Genomic DNA, 14639 nt, shown 5'->3' on the forward strand with positions numbered 1-14639 from the left:
ATAAAGTGTCAGTAGAGTCACTTTAACTTAATTCGCTCCAAGTTAGATTAGGGTACCTTTGATACAGGTAGCGCCAGCAGGCTGCGCCACTAGGGCGCATGTCGGGTCTCGATGCGTAGCCACCTCCACGTGGTGAGACCTGGTAATTGGTATCGTTTTCCAAAGAATAATTTTTGGAAAACGATACCAAGCTAAGAGCTGCGCACAAAGTTTAGGATATTTCCTACCTTTTGTAAATTTTTAATGTTCCCTTTGGAATTTGAAAATAGAGAGTGGGCAATATCTGTTTAAATGATATTTAAATGAGAGGAATTAAGCTAAGAAGGAGAGTGGAAGTCCTTCGATTTAGTTGAAACTTTGCAGGTGTGTAGATATCGACATGCAGTTTAAGAAAATATATCATTATAGCCGCAATTACTTAATAGTTTTTGAAATATTTGCGATTAAAGTTTTATTACTTTTGTAATTATACGTTTCTTTCTAATTTGTTTCAAGCTAAGTTGTATGGTAACGGCGACGATCTAGAATTGCTATAGTGGTAGACCGGGGTTCGATTTATTCATTTGTATTCATTTTGCATTGTAAGTAGACAATTGTAATTAGAATATCTTAATAAAAAAAAATAATTTTTCACGCTTTCTTATGTTATTATATATTTATTACGAAATAATAAGAATATTATGCAAGAAAAATACTTTTCTATAGCAATCTTATTTACTACAGGAAATACAAAGCCTTTTACTCATGCAAGTATTAATTATTAAATTAAACATCGTATAAGAACTTTGCCTATAATTCCAACTTTGCTCTGCAGCTATAAATGTTCATGAATTAATTTCAGAAACTTGGCAATTTATTAATTTTCTACTGTCCAATTGATTTCTAGTTTCCAGTTGGAATAAAAATTTTTCCGCCAGCGATCAGCGCCATCTATGATTTGGGATCAAAAATCACGAAAGTAATAGGAATATAGAATAGGCAAGGAGGTCATCGAAGAGCTCGTAACGTGGTAGACCAGGACAGAGAGAGGATAGAAAAGGATAAAATGGCTCCGGCAGTGAAAAACTATTAATTACTCAATTTTCGTAAACAATTTGTGAACTTTTATAATTCCATTGGAAAGCTGAAACATCAGGCTGAATTCCTATATAAGTTTCGTAAAGAATTTAGCTCTAAATTGTTAGTTATTAATTTTTATTTGATGGCGTCTATGATTTCGTAACGGCGACGATCACGATCTTCCGTGAAAATATTTAATACTCAACGAAACTAGAAGCAAAATGTGATCAAAAGTTATATGGGAAGATTTGCAAGGACATTGTTTTTATAATGAGTGCTTAAAGTTTCATAAATTAATTGCGTAAGGGATAGTAATTAATGAAAAACCAATGGCGTCTTCGACAACAGTTCAAACACTGCGCAAAACAATTATTATTAATTAATTAATTTGGGACAAATTTATATCGAAAAATATATGTGGACGTTCGTGAAGGATCTGGCTTTACGATAGTATTATAAAAGTTCATAAATTAATTACAGATATTGAGTAATTAGTGAATTTTCCACAGCCGATTTGATTTACTAATATATATTCAGAGCACATAACCAGAGTTAGTAAACTGATATCAGAGCCATCTATGTTCTCGTTGCAGAACTGGAGCTTCGAGTCTAAAGTCATAGATGGCTCTGATGTCAGTTTATTAACTCTGGTTATGTGCTCCGAATATATTTTAATAAATCAAATCGGCAATGGAAAATTCACTAATTACTCAATATCTGTAATTAATTTATGAACTTTTATAATACTATCGTAAAGCCAGATCCTTCACGAACGTCCACATATATTTTTCGATATAAATTTGTCCCAAATTAATTAATTAATAATAATTGTTTTGCGCAGTGTTTGAACTGTTGTCGAAGACGCCATTGGTTTTTCATTAATTACTATCCCTTACGCAATTAATTTATGAAACTTTAAGCACTCATTATAAAAACAATGTCCTTGCAAATCTTCCCATATAACTTTTGATCACATTTTGCTTCTAGTTTCGTTGAGTATTAAATATTTTCACGGAAGATCGTGATCGTCGCCGTTACGAAATCATAGACGCCATCAAATAAAAATTAATAACTAACAATTTAGAGCTAAATTCTTTACGAAACTTATATAGGAATTCAGCCTGATGTTTCAGCTTTCCAATGGAATTATAAAAATTCACAAATTGTTTACGAAAATTGAGTAATTAATAATTTTTCACTGCCGGAGCCATTTTATCCTTTTCTATCCTCTCTCTGTCCTGGTCTACCACGTGACGAGCTCTTCGACGTCCTCCTTGCCTATTCTATATTCCTATTACTTTCTTGATTTTTGATCCCAAATCATAGATGGCGCTGATCGCAGGCGGAAAAATTTTTATTCCAACTGGATACCACTTCTGGTTAGGCGCTAATAATACACCTTCATAAATCAATTCGGCAGCAGAAAATTAATAAATTTCCAAGCTTTTGTAATTAATTCGTGAACATTTATAGCTACGCAGCAAAGTTGGAATTATATGCAACATTCTTATACAATGTTTAATTTAATAATTAGTTACTAGTAAATAAAATTGCTATAAAACAGTGTTTTTCTTGCATAATATTCTTATTTAGTAATAAATATATACTTGCCTAAGAAAAGGAAAAAAATAAATTTTTTTTATTAAGAGATTTTATTTACAATTTTTTATTTACAATGTTTTCATACGCGAAAAATGAATACAAAATAAGAAATAGATTGAAAAAAAATACTGACTTATGAACCGCAATCGAATCCCAGTCCTCGAGCATAGAAATTCTCGACTATCACTATTAGTCTACAACTCCGATTAAAAACTATTCAAAATAAATCCGTAATTCACCGCGTAACAAATCTTTATTCGTAAATATCTCAAAAGCTATTCAATAGTGGCCGCTATAATAACATATTTACTTCAACTGCATGACGATATCTACAAACCTGCAAAGTTTCAACTAAATCGGTGGCCTGAAAGACTTGCACTCTCCTTGTAAGTAAAGAATGCAACGCAAATAAGGGCAGGTACGTAAGGAAGGTAAGTAAGGTAAGTATAAGGTAAGTATAAGGTAAGTATAAGGTAAGTAAAATAATAAAAATCTACTGCAAAGCTGGAAAAGAATTGTCCAGGGAATTCTTGGAAATGACGCCATTTCTTGGAACTGTTCGAACGAGCGACCTCTTATCATGTCATGTTATCCTGATACAAAATTGTAAAATCGGGCGAAAATTTTACGACACGGCTGCAAAAGTATTGTCCGAGAATTCTTAGAAATGACGTCATTTCTTGGAACAGTCTCGACGAACGACCTCCTATCATGTCATGTTATCCTGATACAAAGTTGTAAAATCGGGCGGAAATTTTACGACACGGCTGCAAAAGTATTGTCCGAGAATTCTTGGAAATGACGTCATTTCCTGGAACAGTCTCGACGGACGACCTCCTATCATGTCATGTTATCCTGATACAAAGATGTAAAATCGGGCGAAAATTTTACGACACGGCTGCAAAAGTATTGTCCGAGAATTCTTGGAAATGACGTCATTTCTTGGAACAGTCTCGACGGACGACCTCCTGTCATGTCATGTTATCCTGATACAAAGTTGTAAAATCGGGCGAAAATTTTACAACACGGCTGCAAAAGTATTGTCCGAGAATTCTTGGAAATGACGTCATTTCTTGGAACAGTCTCGACGGACGACCTCCTATCATGTCATGTTATCCTGATACAAACTCGCGAAATCGGTCGAAAATTTTACGGCGAGGCGGCATAAGTATTGTCCACCGGGGCGGCAAAAGTATTGTCCATCGAGGCGGCAAAAGTATTGTCCGTGTCGGCTGCAAAAGTATTGTCCGTGTCGGCTGTAAAAGTATTGTCCACTGAATTCTTGGAAATGACGTCATTTCTTGAAACTGTCCCGCGAAGCGACCTCCTGTCATGTTATGTTATCCTGATACAAAATCACGAAATCGGCCAGCGATTTCTCGCCGAGGCTGCAAAAAAATTCGTGGAAATTACGCCATTTCTTGGAACTGCTTCGGCGAACGACCTCCTGTCTTGTTATGTTCTCCTGATACAAAATCGTGAAATCATCCAGAATTGTTTTTTCAAGGCGGCAAAAGTATTGTCCACTAAATTCTTGGAAATGACGTCATTTCTTGGAAGTCTGTCGTTGAACTACCTCTTTTCATAATATGTATTCCTGATATAAAATCGCAAATTTTCCAAAAATTTAACGTTGAGGATGCAAAAGTATTGTCCACGAATGCTTACCTGTTTTATACTTACCTGATGTATACTTACCTGTACGCTGCATGTTATTATAAGCCATTTTTTAGTGTTTTGAGGGTTTGATAATTTTTTTAATGCTAAGTGTAGGCAGTGTAGGTTTTTGTAATGACAGTACTCATATAATTGATTCGTGTATGTTCAATTTTATTGATCGCATTACAAGTTTACTGACAATATTGACTAAACACTATAAGTATATGTATACCTACAAAGATATTTACATAATTGTCTATGTATTTTCACAATCACAGCTACAATTGGATAAATTTTTCGATTATTTCGATTTTATCTTATTAATTATTGCTGAGATATGTTTGCGGATTTTTCGAATCTCTGGAATTTGTTGTCAATTGCTCGTAATGATTGTAGGTAAAGTCTATTTCTACATTACCTGATGTTGCTTTAATACGTTCAGCTTGCATATCTTTTCCCATTTATTTTTATATGTACACACGTAATAGTGGAATTTATTATGTAACATATTACATATAAACACATTAAAATACATTGACAAATATGCTAATATGTTCATAGTATATTGTACATTAATAATTTCTCTGAAATAATTAAAATATTAATAAGTAAGTTGCCATTAATTTTTAATTTATATTTATCTACTTTTATACTGATGTATGCGTTACATTTATTTTTCACTTCATATTTAATATAGTTTAAAATAGCTGTTATATATTTTCCTGTAGCCTTACATGCTATATATTACGTTACTGTACATGAAATCCATTTTCTGTAGTGTTTGTTATTTATACTAAAATTCATGTACAAAGTATATTAGATATTTTTCATTTTCCTTTTGCAATTTCCTCTGTCCTTAATCCTGTCAACAAAACCTTAGAAACAATTGATTAATTAATACAGCACATTATTCAATTAAGTATCTAATAGGAACATGCAATAGAAATTATCGTTTTCGAAGAAATAATAGCCAAAAATCATGTTTTGTGTCAAGTCAATGTAATTTGGACGGAAATAAAATACTAAACGTATTATTTCTATAATTACCTAAATTTATCCTCATAATCCATAAATTTTTATCTACACAAATTTCCTTTCCTCGGCTAAAATTTTCAATAAGTTTCCCAATTTTTCAGCAGAAAAGTGTGCGTAATGGCCGTGCAATTTTGTTGTTCTACTCTAGGAACTTGTTTATGTAAATTACATGCAATTTCTCCAGCTTAAACTCGAATATAGCTGAGGCCAGGTTGTTGGAAATTGTACCGGGCATACAGCAGGGGTGGAATGAAACAAAAGCGGTTTTATAGCTAATAGAACTGACGCAGGCGCAATCTGTATGATAGGACGATAGATAAAGTTGCGTTATAGTAGCAGAACTACCAGTCGCTATGCGCTTACCCCTGTACGTGAAGTGCTTTTTCACATTGATTGTTACATTGTGTCGGGTTTTCTTGCGTAGAGAAAATCGTTGGAAAAAGATTCTGCTCGAACTGTCAAGCGCGTCTGACAGCGATAAAAGGGGACAAATTTAGAGAAAATACAATTTTCATACGGCGATGAGATGGACGGAAGGGGCGTGATTATTTTCAAACACGTAAGTGTACTTTAATTTCGTTTAAACGAAGAGAATTCTTCGATACCCAAGACGAAAGTGAATAAATTAAACTCGATGAAAGAATTTTTTCCTTTGTACGACTTCAAATCTCACGGGGGTTGCTCGGTGATATCTGAAAGTTGGGAATTTAATTTAAACGTCGAAAGTGTCGAAGAAAAGGTACGAAATTACAAGTTGACGATGGGTCGCTAACATTGCTTGCAGAATGGATGTAAGTTCGCTGGTACCCGCGGGTTTGCAAGCGGGCCAAGTGGATATGTGCGAGGTCCAGGCTGGTTATAATAAATTTTCGGAAAACTTGCGGAAATTCACGCCGCAGGCCATACAGTGCGCGATCTTTTGCGGTGGATCCAGATGCAAATATGAGAACTCGAAAGCCTGGCCGCCTGTGCACATGGCGATACAGAACATCTTCTCGCACTGGTAAGGCCGCGATAAAAGTTTATGAAAACAGCTGCAAGCTTGATTTTTCATATTCGCTCCATACCACGAACCTAACATTTCCGTTCGTGCAAATAAAAATTTTGCAATTTCGGTCCGCTTCCATTTTTATCCCCGTAAAAAATCGCACGGATCATTATCGTAACACGATCAACTTCCTACTGCGAGCGAACGAAATTGATCTCGGTGTCGCGTACCTTGATACGGGGTCGTGGAATGTGTAAATAGAAATGATAACGACGACGCGTATGAAGCATCGATTTTCTTTCAAATCGTGGCGACTCCGAAAACGGTCATCACATTCGCTCGAGTTGAAACGATGAGGAACGAACGTCGATGCAAAGTTCATTTAGCGTCACGATTTTGAACAATTATGGAGAGATGTAAGGGTCGATAATTCCTCAGGGTGACAGACGACGTTCTCGCGATGGCACGACCGAACACCGCACAGATAATAAAAAAAGACATAATTGCACAGTTTCAAGGGTGGAGTATAAAAACCATAATAAACCTGCAAACGCCGGGCGAGCATGCGAGCTGCGGTGGCCCCCTCGAAGACAGCGGCTTCACCTACGACCCCAATGTCTTCATGAAACATGGCAGTAGGTATCAAAGCGTAGAAACGGAATTAACGAATGAACGGAAAATCGAAACCTCGTACAATTCACACACGTGATCCACGATACGTAAATCCTGTCGGACGAACCATCCGCGTTCGAGGGTGAAAAAGAATATCTATTAAACGTCACGGGGGGCACGGGGTACTCGTGTACCAAAAAATATAAGAAACCTAGTTCTACGAAATAGAAATAGACTAACGACGGAAGCAATAGAATGTAATAAATGAAACAAGGAAAGCACGGAAATATCTGCTTAATCTACTTAATTTACTTAATCTATTCTAATATCTGCTTAATCACGACGAAATCGAGTTGTAGGTAAAGCGAAGGTTGTTGCCTAACACGTAAACCGTGGTCGTGGGAATCAGCTTCGATTCCGGCGAGGAATCGAAGAGGTTCGGAGCTGAGACACGCAATGCAGCAGAGTCGTGTAACCACGCGGGGGAAAGAGAAGTTCCGATGCTGGAAATCGTGGAGATCGTGGAAACCATTGGAATCGAGTCTCTTCTATAGCATCTTCTAGACCAGCACTCTATCGCTTCGCTATCTGTTCCAGTTTACTACTACAATTTCGCGTTGAAGGACTACGGGGACGCGACCATGGGCAAACTTCTGGATATGGTCAAGGTCGTGGCCTTTGCCGTGCAGGAGGGAAGAGTGGCGATTCACTGTCACGCCGGTAAATCGATCCTTTTCGATAGATGCACCTAACCCAATTTTTACACCCGCACTGTCTTCCCTGCACCGGTAATTTACCTTCGATCGCGGTTCAATTTTCTATCAATGATCGCCGCATGCATTTTCCCGGCTCATAGAGAAATTCATTCTCGCGGAAGCGAAGATATTATCGAGGGAACGAGCAGACACTCGCGCTTATCGCGAATCGTCTGAACGAGCCTTTTAATTCGAGCAAGTTCGCTATCGCGGTTTTAAATGGCCCTATTTCCGCGATGCAGCCCTTTATCAAACGATTTCTAGCCTTTCGACGTATCGATCTAACCCACGTGTGAAACGCGTTCGCCCGAGGCGATACCTGCTTTGGTGCATTGCGTGCTGCAACACGCGCCGGGAAGCCGGTGAATCTGAATTTTTGCATTCATTACGATCTTCCTTGAACTTTCGCCTGAAGCGACCCGCGAGGATCGCACGCCTCGTTGGTTAAACGAGGAACAATGGGTAATTTGCCAGGGGACTGATATCGTTCCACGACATATGCGAGAAAGACACGCGTTATCAAGGAACGCTGGAGTCAAACGTGGTCTCAGGTCCAAACTTCGAGATTTTATCAACGACGAAATGAAATTTTCGAAAAAATTATTTATTCGCGAAATATTCGTTCTACAAACCACGTGAATTGTACAAAAATAAGCGAAAAATCACTTTGTGGTTATCTAGATATTCGTCATTGTCTACAAGTAACCTATTTGATGCTATTCGATAAAATTAAATTCGTCAGGGAACAAGTAAATGTAAAACGTACTCCTTTCATGGTAAACTCCGGTCGTCCGTGACACGCAGTCCCCATGAAACTACCCTTAAGATTGACGAAATAGAATTTTCAAAGAAATAATTCATTCAAGAAATATTCCTTCTCTAAACCTCGTGGGTTATACAGAAATAAACGAAAAATCACTTTGTGTTACCTACATATTCATCATTGTCTATAAGTAACCTATTTGATGCTATTCGATAAAATTAAATTCGATCATCGTAAATTCGTCAAGGAACAAATCAATGTAAAACGTATTCCTCTACTGACAAACTCCGGTCGTTCGTGACACGCAGCCCCCATGAAACTAGCCTTAAGATTGACGAAATAGAATTTTCAAAGAAATAATTCATTCACGAAATATTCCTTCTCTAAACCGTGACACGCAGCCCCCATGAAACTACCCTTAAGGTCGACGAAATAGAATTTTCAAAGAAATAATTCATTCAAGAAATATTCGTTCTCTAAACCTCGTGGGTTATACAGAAATAAACGAAAAATCACTTTGTGATTATCTACATATTCATCATTCTCTATAAGTAACCTGATTACGTTGGGATTCGATGCTATTCGATAAAATAATAATCGAATTAAATAATTATCTACATATTCATTATTTTCTATAAGTAACCTGATTACGTTGGGATTCGATGCTATTCGATAAAATAATAATCGAATTAAATTCGATAATCGTAAATTCGTGAGGGAAGAAATAAACATAAAACGTACTCCTTGCTTGATACGACTCCGGTCGTCCGTGACACGCAGCCCCTATGAAACTACCCTTAAGGACCTGACTACGTGGATTTGACACCACTGTCATACACAAAGGGATATTTTTAATACGCGGAAAAGGATATGCCGATCGAACGTCGGATAAAACGCTTAGCACCCTAACCCACGCGCTTCCATGAGTAATCCCCTAATTGGGTGGAAGCGTGTTTGCTAACCATAAAGGTTCGCCAGTTTCAATTCTTTAACGGAATTTACGAGCACGAATAATAGATTAGCAGTGATAAGGAATTGGGGCGTAGCATCGGGACTGTAACATTTTCGAATCGCGGCGATGTTCAACCCTGAAAGTTTCGCGTAAAAATATCCCAGGGATATGAGTCACGAGTGATATCGTCAAACGATCGTGGTCTCCATCGAGGAGTTCGGGAACCTAGACGCAATCTGAGCATGATAGTATCGATCGATTGGTTATTCGATGACAAGAGCCAGCAGGTCGTGCATATTTAACCACCATAAAAATTACATTTTCTTCATATTCGAGTCTTCGTATCGAATGATCGATGCGCGAATGGATACCTGAGAAACGCGTTGTCACGAGCGCTGCACTCGTTCCGTGACTTTCTTCCTCTTTCTTCCCTTTTTCTACGTCTTCGCGTAATTGCGTCGCAAGGTTTTCGTAATTGGCACGATTTATTTGCACGCTGCTGTTTTTCATTTCCCGCCCGAAACCTTTATCGCGAGGAACGTATCGAATTCTTTGCCCGAAGAATTCCCAGGTCGCGTTGTCAACCGACGATTTAATCGAATAGCCGAAATTCCACGCGTGACTCGCGTGCACGGCCCGCGACTTAATTACGGGCTGTGGGTACGTGTAGGCCAGGGTACGTGTACATGTACGAACGGGCAATGGTTATCATCGTGTGGTTATTCGTCTGATACGTCATAACTCTTGTTAGCCCAGGAAATGGGACCGGGTACGATTACGAGCCTCCGCTTCCGGTTCACGGTTCGAGCGTGAGCACGTAATTTATTTCTCGGATTAAATGCGATCGATAAGCGCGAGACCGTTTAGTGATAAATATTTCAATCGCAGACGGAGACAGCTAGCACGTCGTGATGATAAGATGCTGATAACGAGGCTCGAGCTGATACCGATAAATTTCGACCGTTTAGGTTACCTGGATCTCTGTATTTGCAACCGAGGTACCATTTTGTCCTTCGATTATCCGTTTCGTTTCCGCGTGTATATTCGTGTCTTCGTTGCCATACGTCGTGGAGTTAAACGATATGCATTTGGGTCGGAATACGTTAGAAAAATGAAGCACAGCTATTGGTCGACCTCGGCGAAGCGATTAATCACACGATGCTTATTGTTAGACAAGTTTAAAGGACACGAGCCTTTTTCAGGGCTGGGCAGAACCGGGGTTCTGATCGCGTGCTACCTTATTTACGGTCTTCGTGTGCGAGCAAACGACGCCATAAGGTTCGTTCGCATGAAACGACCGTCCGCGATACAGACGCGGGGACAGATACTCTGTATCCAGGAATTCGAGCACTTCGTGCTCCCGCAGATGATAGTTTTCCCCCTGAACAGCACGATAGGGGAGCGCAAGCCCTGCAGCCTGCAGTCGCATTTGAAGAAGCAGCGCAACGTCCTGCACGGATACGAGCAACGCACGTTCAAATACATCCCAAAGGTTCACTTACTCTTCGCGCGTGTTAAAGCAAATGGCCCCCTACTAAGCCGGTCGAACGAACTGTTTCTTAGATCGTGTTCACGATTTGCGAGCGAATCCTTCAGCTGTGCGACTGCCAGGAAGACAATTCCCCGTGCGAGATCGAGTACAAGATTTCCAGCACGGCCTTCACGCAGAAATTTATATCCCACGTCCTGGACAAGCTGAGGGATGGCAAAGGGAACATCAGACACTCCTACTCGTGGGCCGAGTCTCTGGCCGATTCTTACGACTGTTCCAGTAAGGAGACTAAACTCTCACGTCAGAACTACCGATCCGAGCTTGTCTATAAAATAAATAATACAAATAATATAATTTCTCTTACCTATTTCTGAATATTATAATCGTAGTTCTGGTGCCTAGTGAGATTAATGGTAAACGAGGAGTTGCTAATTCTGCCCGATTATTCAGATTCCACGAAAGCATGCGCGAGCGGCAGCCAAGCATCTTCCAGAGGCACTTTGGACGATATTGGGAGGTTAAGCGACGTGTTCTGCACCTCCCCGGACACTCCATCTTGCGATTCAGCCTTCCCAGGTGCCCTAACTTCGAATGTCAACCTAGCAAAGAACTCAGGCAAGTATCTCGAGTCAGTCAACGTGAGAAACAATATTTTTCGCAGTGTTAGACGACAACTGCGTGGACGACGTTCTCGGAGACGGGATTCACGGGCAGGATCTCGTGGACAACGATTGCTACAAGGAAATCCAGTCCCACATGGATTTAAAGGCTGCTGCGCAGAGCACGGCCGTCGAAACCGTGAATACCGAGGAGATAATCAGAGCTCTGGTCAGAGACAGTGCTCTGCTGTCCGACAGGACGAAGAAGTGTGTCCAGGACTACCAGGTCGAAATTTTATTCTCGAATCAACGTAGAGTATCGGAGATTGAATTACCGATCGATTTTCAGATGGATCTCAACCATAGATCCACGGCATGGCAGAGGCTTAAAATGGAAACCGACTTGGATATCCTGTCAGGGCTACTGTTCGAGTGGCTAGAGACGCTGAAGTACCCATTGCTGGACGTGGACAGTCTGAGTTACATCGTCGCCTGGAGCTCCAAGCCTCAGAGGTGCTTGGAAAAGCTGCCTAGCTGCAGCAGATACCTTTTGGAGTACCTACTGAGATTCATCAGTCGGCTGAGACCCATGACGCCCGAAAGTCAGAGCTTGATAACGAAGAGATTCATGGCCACGCTCACGCAGCAGAGTATCTGGATCAAGAGCGCGTTTTACCCTTCCAGTAAATACGAGGAAATAAATTTTCTATCTAATCCTAGAGGTTACTCGAAGGTACCTCTGTTTTATTCACGAGCGAAAGAATTTTCCATTTCCTCTGTTTGTTCGTCACTCTCGTTCTACGCTATTTGCGAACAATGTAGGCGCTCGACGAAAGAGTAGATGCTTATAAACTTGACTGGTAACGTAAAACGAGTAAGCATTCCTCGCCGGTGATTGTTTCATATTTCATGAAGGCATGCCCATTTCCCGTGCACAGTTGGCATAAGTATTCTCTCTTGACCAGTACACAACACAACTGATCGCCAGAAATATCGATTCCTCTGTCATGTCACATCGTCCTATTTGTATTATCGATAATTGCGGTCTCCGTGTGACGGGACGAAACACGGGCGAGACCTAAATGTTACGATCCTGTCCGATCCCTGCTTTCGTTTCGCGTTCCGGATCGCGCGGCTACGAGGATCGGAAAATCGACTTTCTATCAGTGCTCGGGGTGTTCATATCGATTGCGTGCTGTTGCAGATAGAAATTTCCAAAAGCTACGACGAGGAACAGCGGCGAAACTGAACGAATTTTTCGTTAGGCTGATGAACCTGATCGAGGAGGTGAACACGCAGGAAACGGAGAAACCGGCATGGTCTTCGAAGTGGGACCTGGTACCGGACGAACTGAAAGAAACAGAGACGATTAATGAAGAATGTAGTTAGAGCTACGACGAGGGTGGATGAAAAATTGAAGGAAATGAGAACGAAGAGAGGGAGGATTTTGGTCAAGATGGTTGTAGCTTAGCATCTAGCAATCGATGTATAATATTTATTTTTACAATGTCCAATAACGAATTGTACAAACTATTCGTATAAAGGAAAATATTTTAGTAGTAACAAGCATTGCGTATTTTATTTATATCTTAAGTTAAAAGAGATCGTAGTTTATAAATTATTATGATGCACCGAAATAATGTATAAATTCTATCCCTTTCGACGTTAACCTATCACGTGTCACGTATTTTCGTGTATACCCTGGCCACTCCCTTTTGATTGATTAAAATTGAATTTTGAATAAATTATTCGGAAAGCAAATATTTCGCGAGTTTTCTTAATAATCTTCTACGTACTTTGTCTCTCTTCCTAAGTATATTCAACGAGCAGTATATCATTTTGAAATTAATAGAAAATTATTAACAAATGCGAACGTACGTAATTGCACGTACAGTGATTTACTGTACGAGGAGTCGGTAACGTTGGTAACTATGCTAAAATTTATCGAGTAGTGGAAAGGGGTTCGCGTGTCGCATGATATCGGTTACAGATACGTGGATTTCCACTTTACCGACAGCTGCTAATACGAAGCAACGTATGATAATACGAATCAACGAATGATATACTCGATAAGATACAAAAATAACAACGATGGAAGTGTTCGTCTTAAAATAACACAAGAGAAATGTGCAACGTGTCACTGAAAGATATTTATGCGAAGAAACTGTCCGAGAAAGTCAGAATATTTGTCGAAAGAATTTGACGGATTACTAATTGTTTGCAGTTCTTTTATTTAAATATGACAAACAAGGAATTCGGAAACAAACAGTTTAGACAGCTTTGGATCCTCGTGTTCACGAATTGCTGTTTTATTAAGTATGTATATTCTTTTCAAGACGATTCTATTAGATAAAGACTTAATTCTAAAGCTTAATTCGAGCTAGAAAATGCGATTTCTTAAGTGTTCTATTTACAGTATGATATAAGTCCTTCTGTGATCTAAACACATATAATCGTAGACACATTAATTTACGTGTATAAATCTTGACGTACCTAACAAGATCATATCTTTTTTTTTTTTCATTTTTCCTTTAAGCATATACAAACGATGTCAGTCTTATACAAAGAAAGTACAGTGAAAATGATAACTCTCGTTACTTACAATTACGACTACGTATAAGTCGACAAATTGCTATATCGCTACCTTTTTTTCGTAGAAAAAAAAGGTCGATGAAACAGTTCAGAGGTTGATTTTCTTTTAGTAACACATTTAATTTCTCGGTAAAATCGGTACATTTTTACAAGGCAACTTATCATACAATACTTAATAAAATAATTCAGACAGTAAGGTTCCTAGGAATTTTCAATGATCTAAAGAGCTCGGATCTGCAAATTTAAGAACTTCCTCGTTTTCATACGGCACAGGATAATACTGAACAATTCGAAATCGTTCGAGGAACAAGAAAGTTCAAACTCGAACGCGTTTCCTGTATACGTCGTTTTCATTTTTTCCCTTTTTTCTCCTATTAAAATATACATTTCTCGCGTGTTCCAATAATCCGAATAACTTTCGCTCGGCTACTACGCGCGTGGCGGAAATTTTGAGTGAACACATGCGACGAGCGAACACCTCGTCGAAGAAACCGATTCAATCCCGCGAACTTGTTTCCGATATAATACAAA

The 14639-nt window shown here is 39.2% G+C and overlaps 1 protein-coding gene across 1 annotated transcript; it reads left to right on the top strand.

The window, feature by feature from the left end:
• Nucleotides 1-6140: 6140 nt before the first annotated feature.
• On the top strand, nt 6141-12905 carry LOC108555412 (protein tyrosine phosphatase domain-containing protein 1). The gene is made up of 8 exons (XM_017911039.1): nt 6141-6358; nt 6782-6978; nt 7553-7675; nt 10628-10917; nt 11022-11217; nt 11320-11493; nt 11579-12199; nt 12721-12905. Exons 1-8 carry the CDS (start codon nt 6141-6143, stop codon nt 12903-12905), a joined length of 2004 nt encoding a protein of 667 aa, XP_017766528.1.
• Nucleotides 12906-14639: the final 1734 nt, after the last annotated feature.

The sequence above is a fragment of the Eufriesea mexicana genome, unplaced genomic scaffold, assembly GCF_001483705.2.
Source record: "Eufriesea mexicana isolate 0111107269 unplaced genomic scaffold, ASM148370v2 scaffold124, whole genome shotgun sequence".
In the NCBI taxonomy this organism is placed as follows: domain Eukaryota; kingdom Metazoa; phylum Arthropoda; class Insecta; order Hymenoptera; family Apidae; genus Eufriesea; species Eufriesea mexicana.

Excerpts from the sequence above, each read along its gene's own strand:
- LOC108555412 (XM_017911039.1), top strand. The coding sequence starts at position 6,141 with ATGGATGTAAGTTCGCTGGTACCCGCGGGTTTGCAAGCGGGCCAAGTG. Across the intron at positions 6,979-7,552 it reads TGTCTTCATGAAACATGGCA|TTTACTACTACAATTTCGCG; the intron begins GTAGGTATCAAA and ends TATCTGTTCCAG. Across the intron at positions 12,200-12,720 it reads GAGCGCGTTTTACCCTTCCA|ATAGAAATTTCCAAAAGCTA; the intron begins GTAAATACGAGG and ends GTGCTGTTGCAG.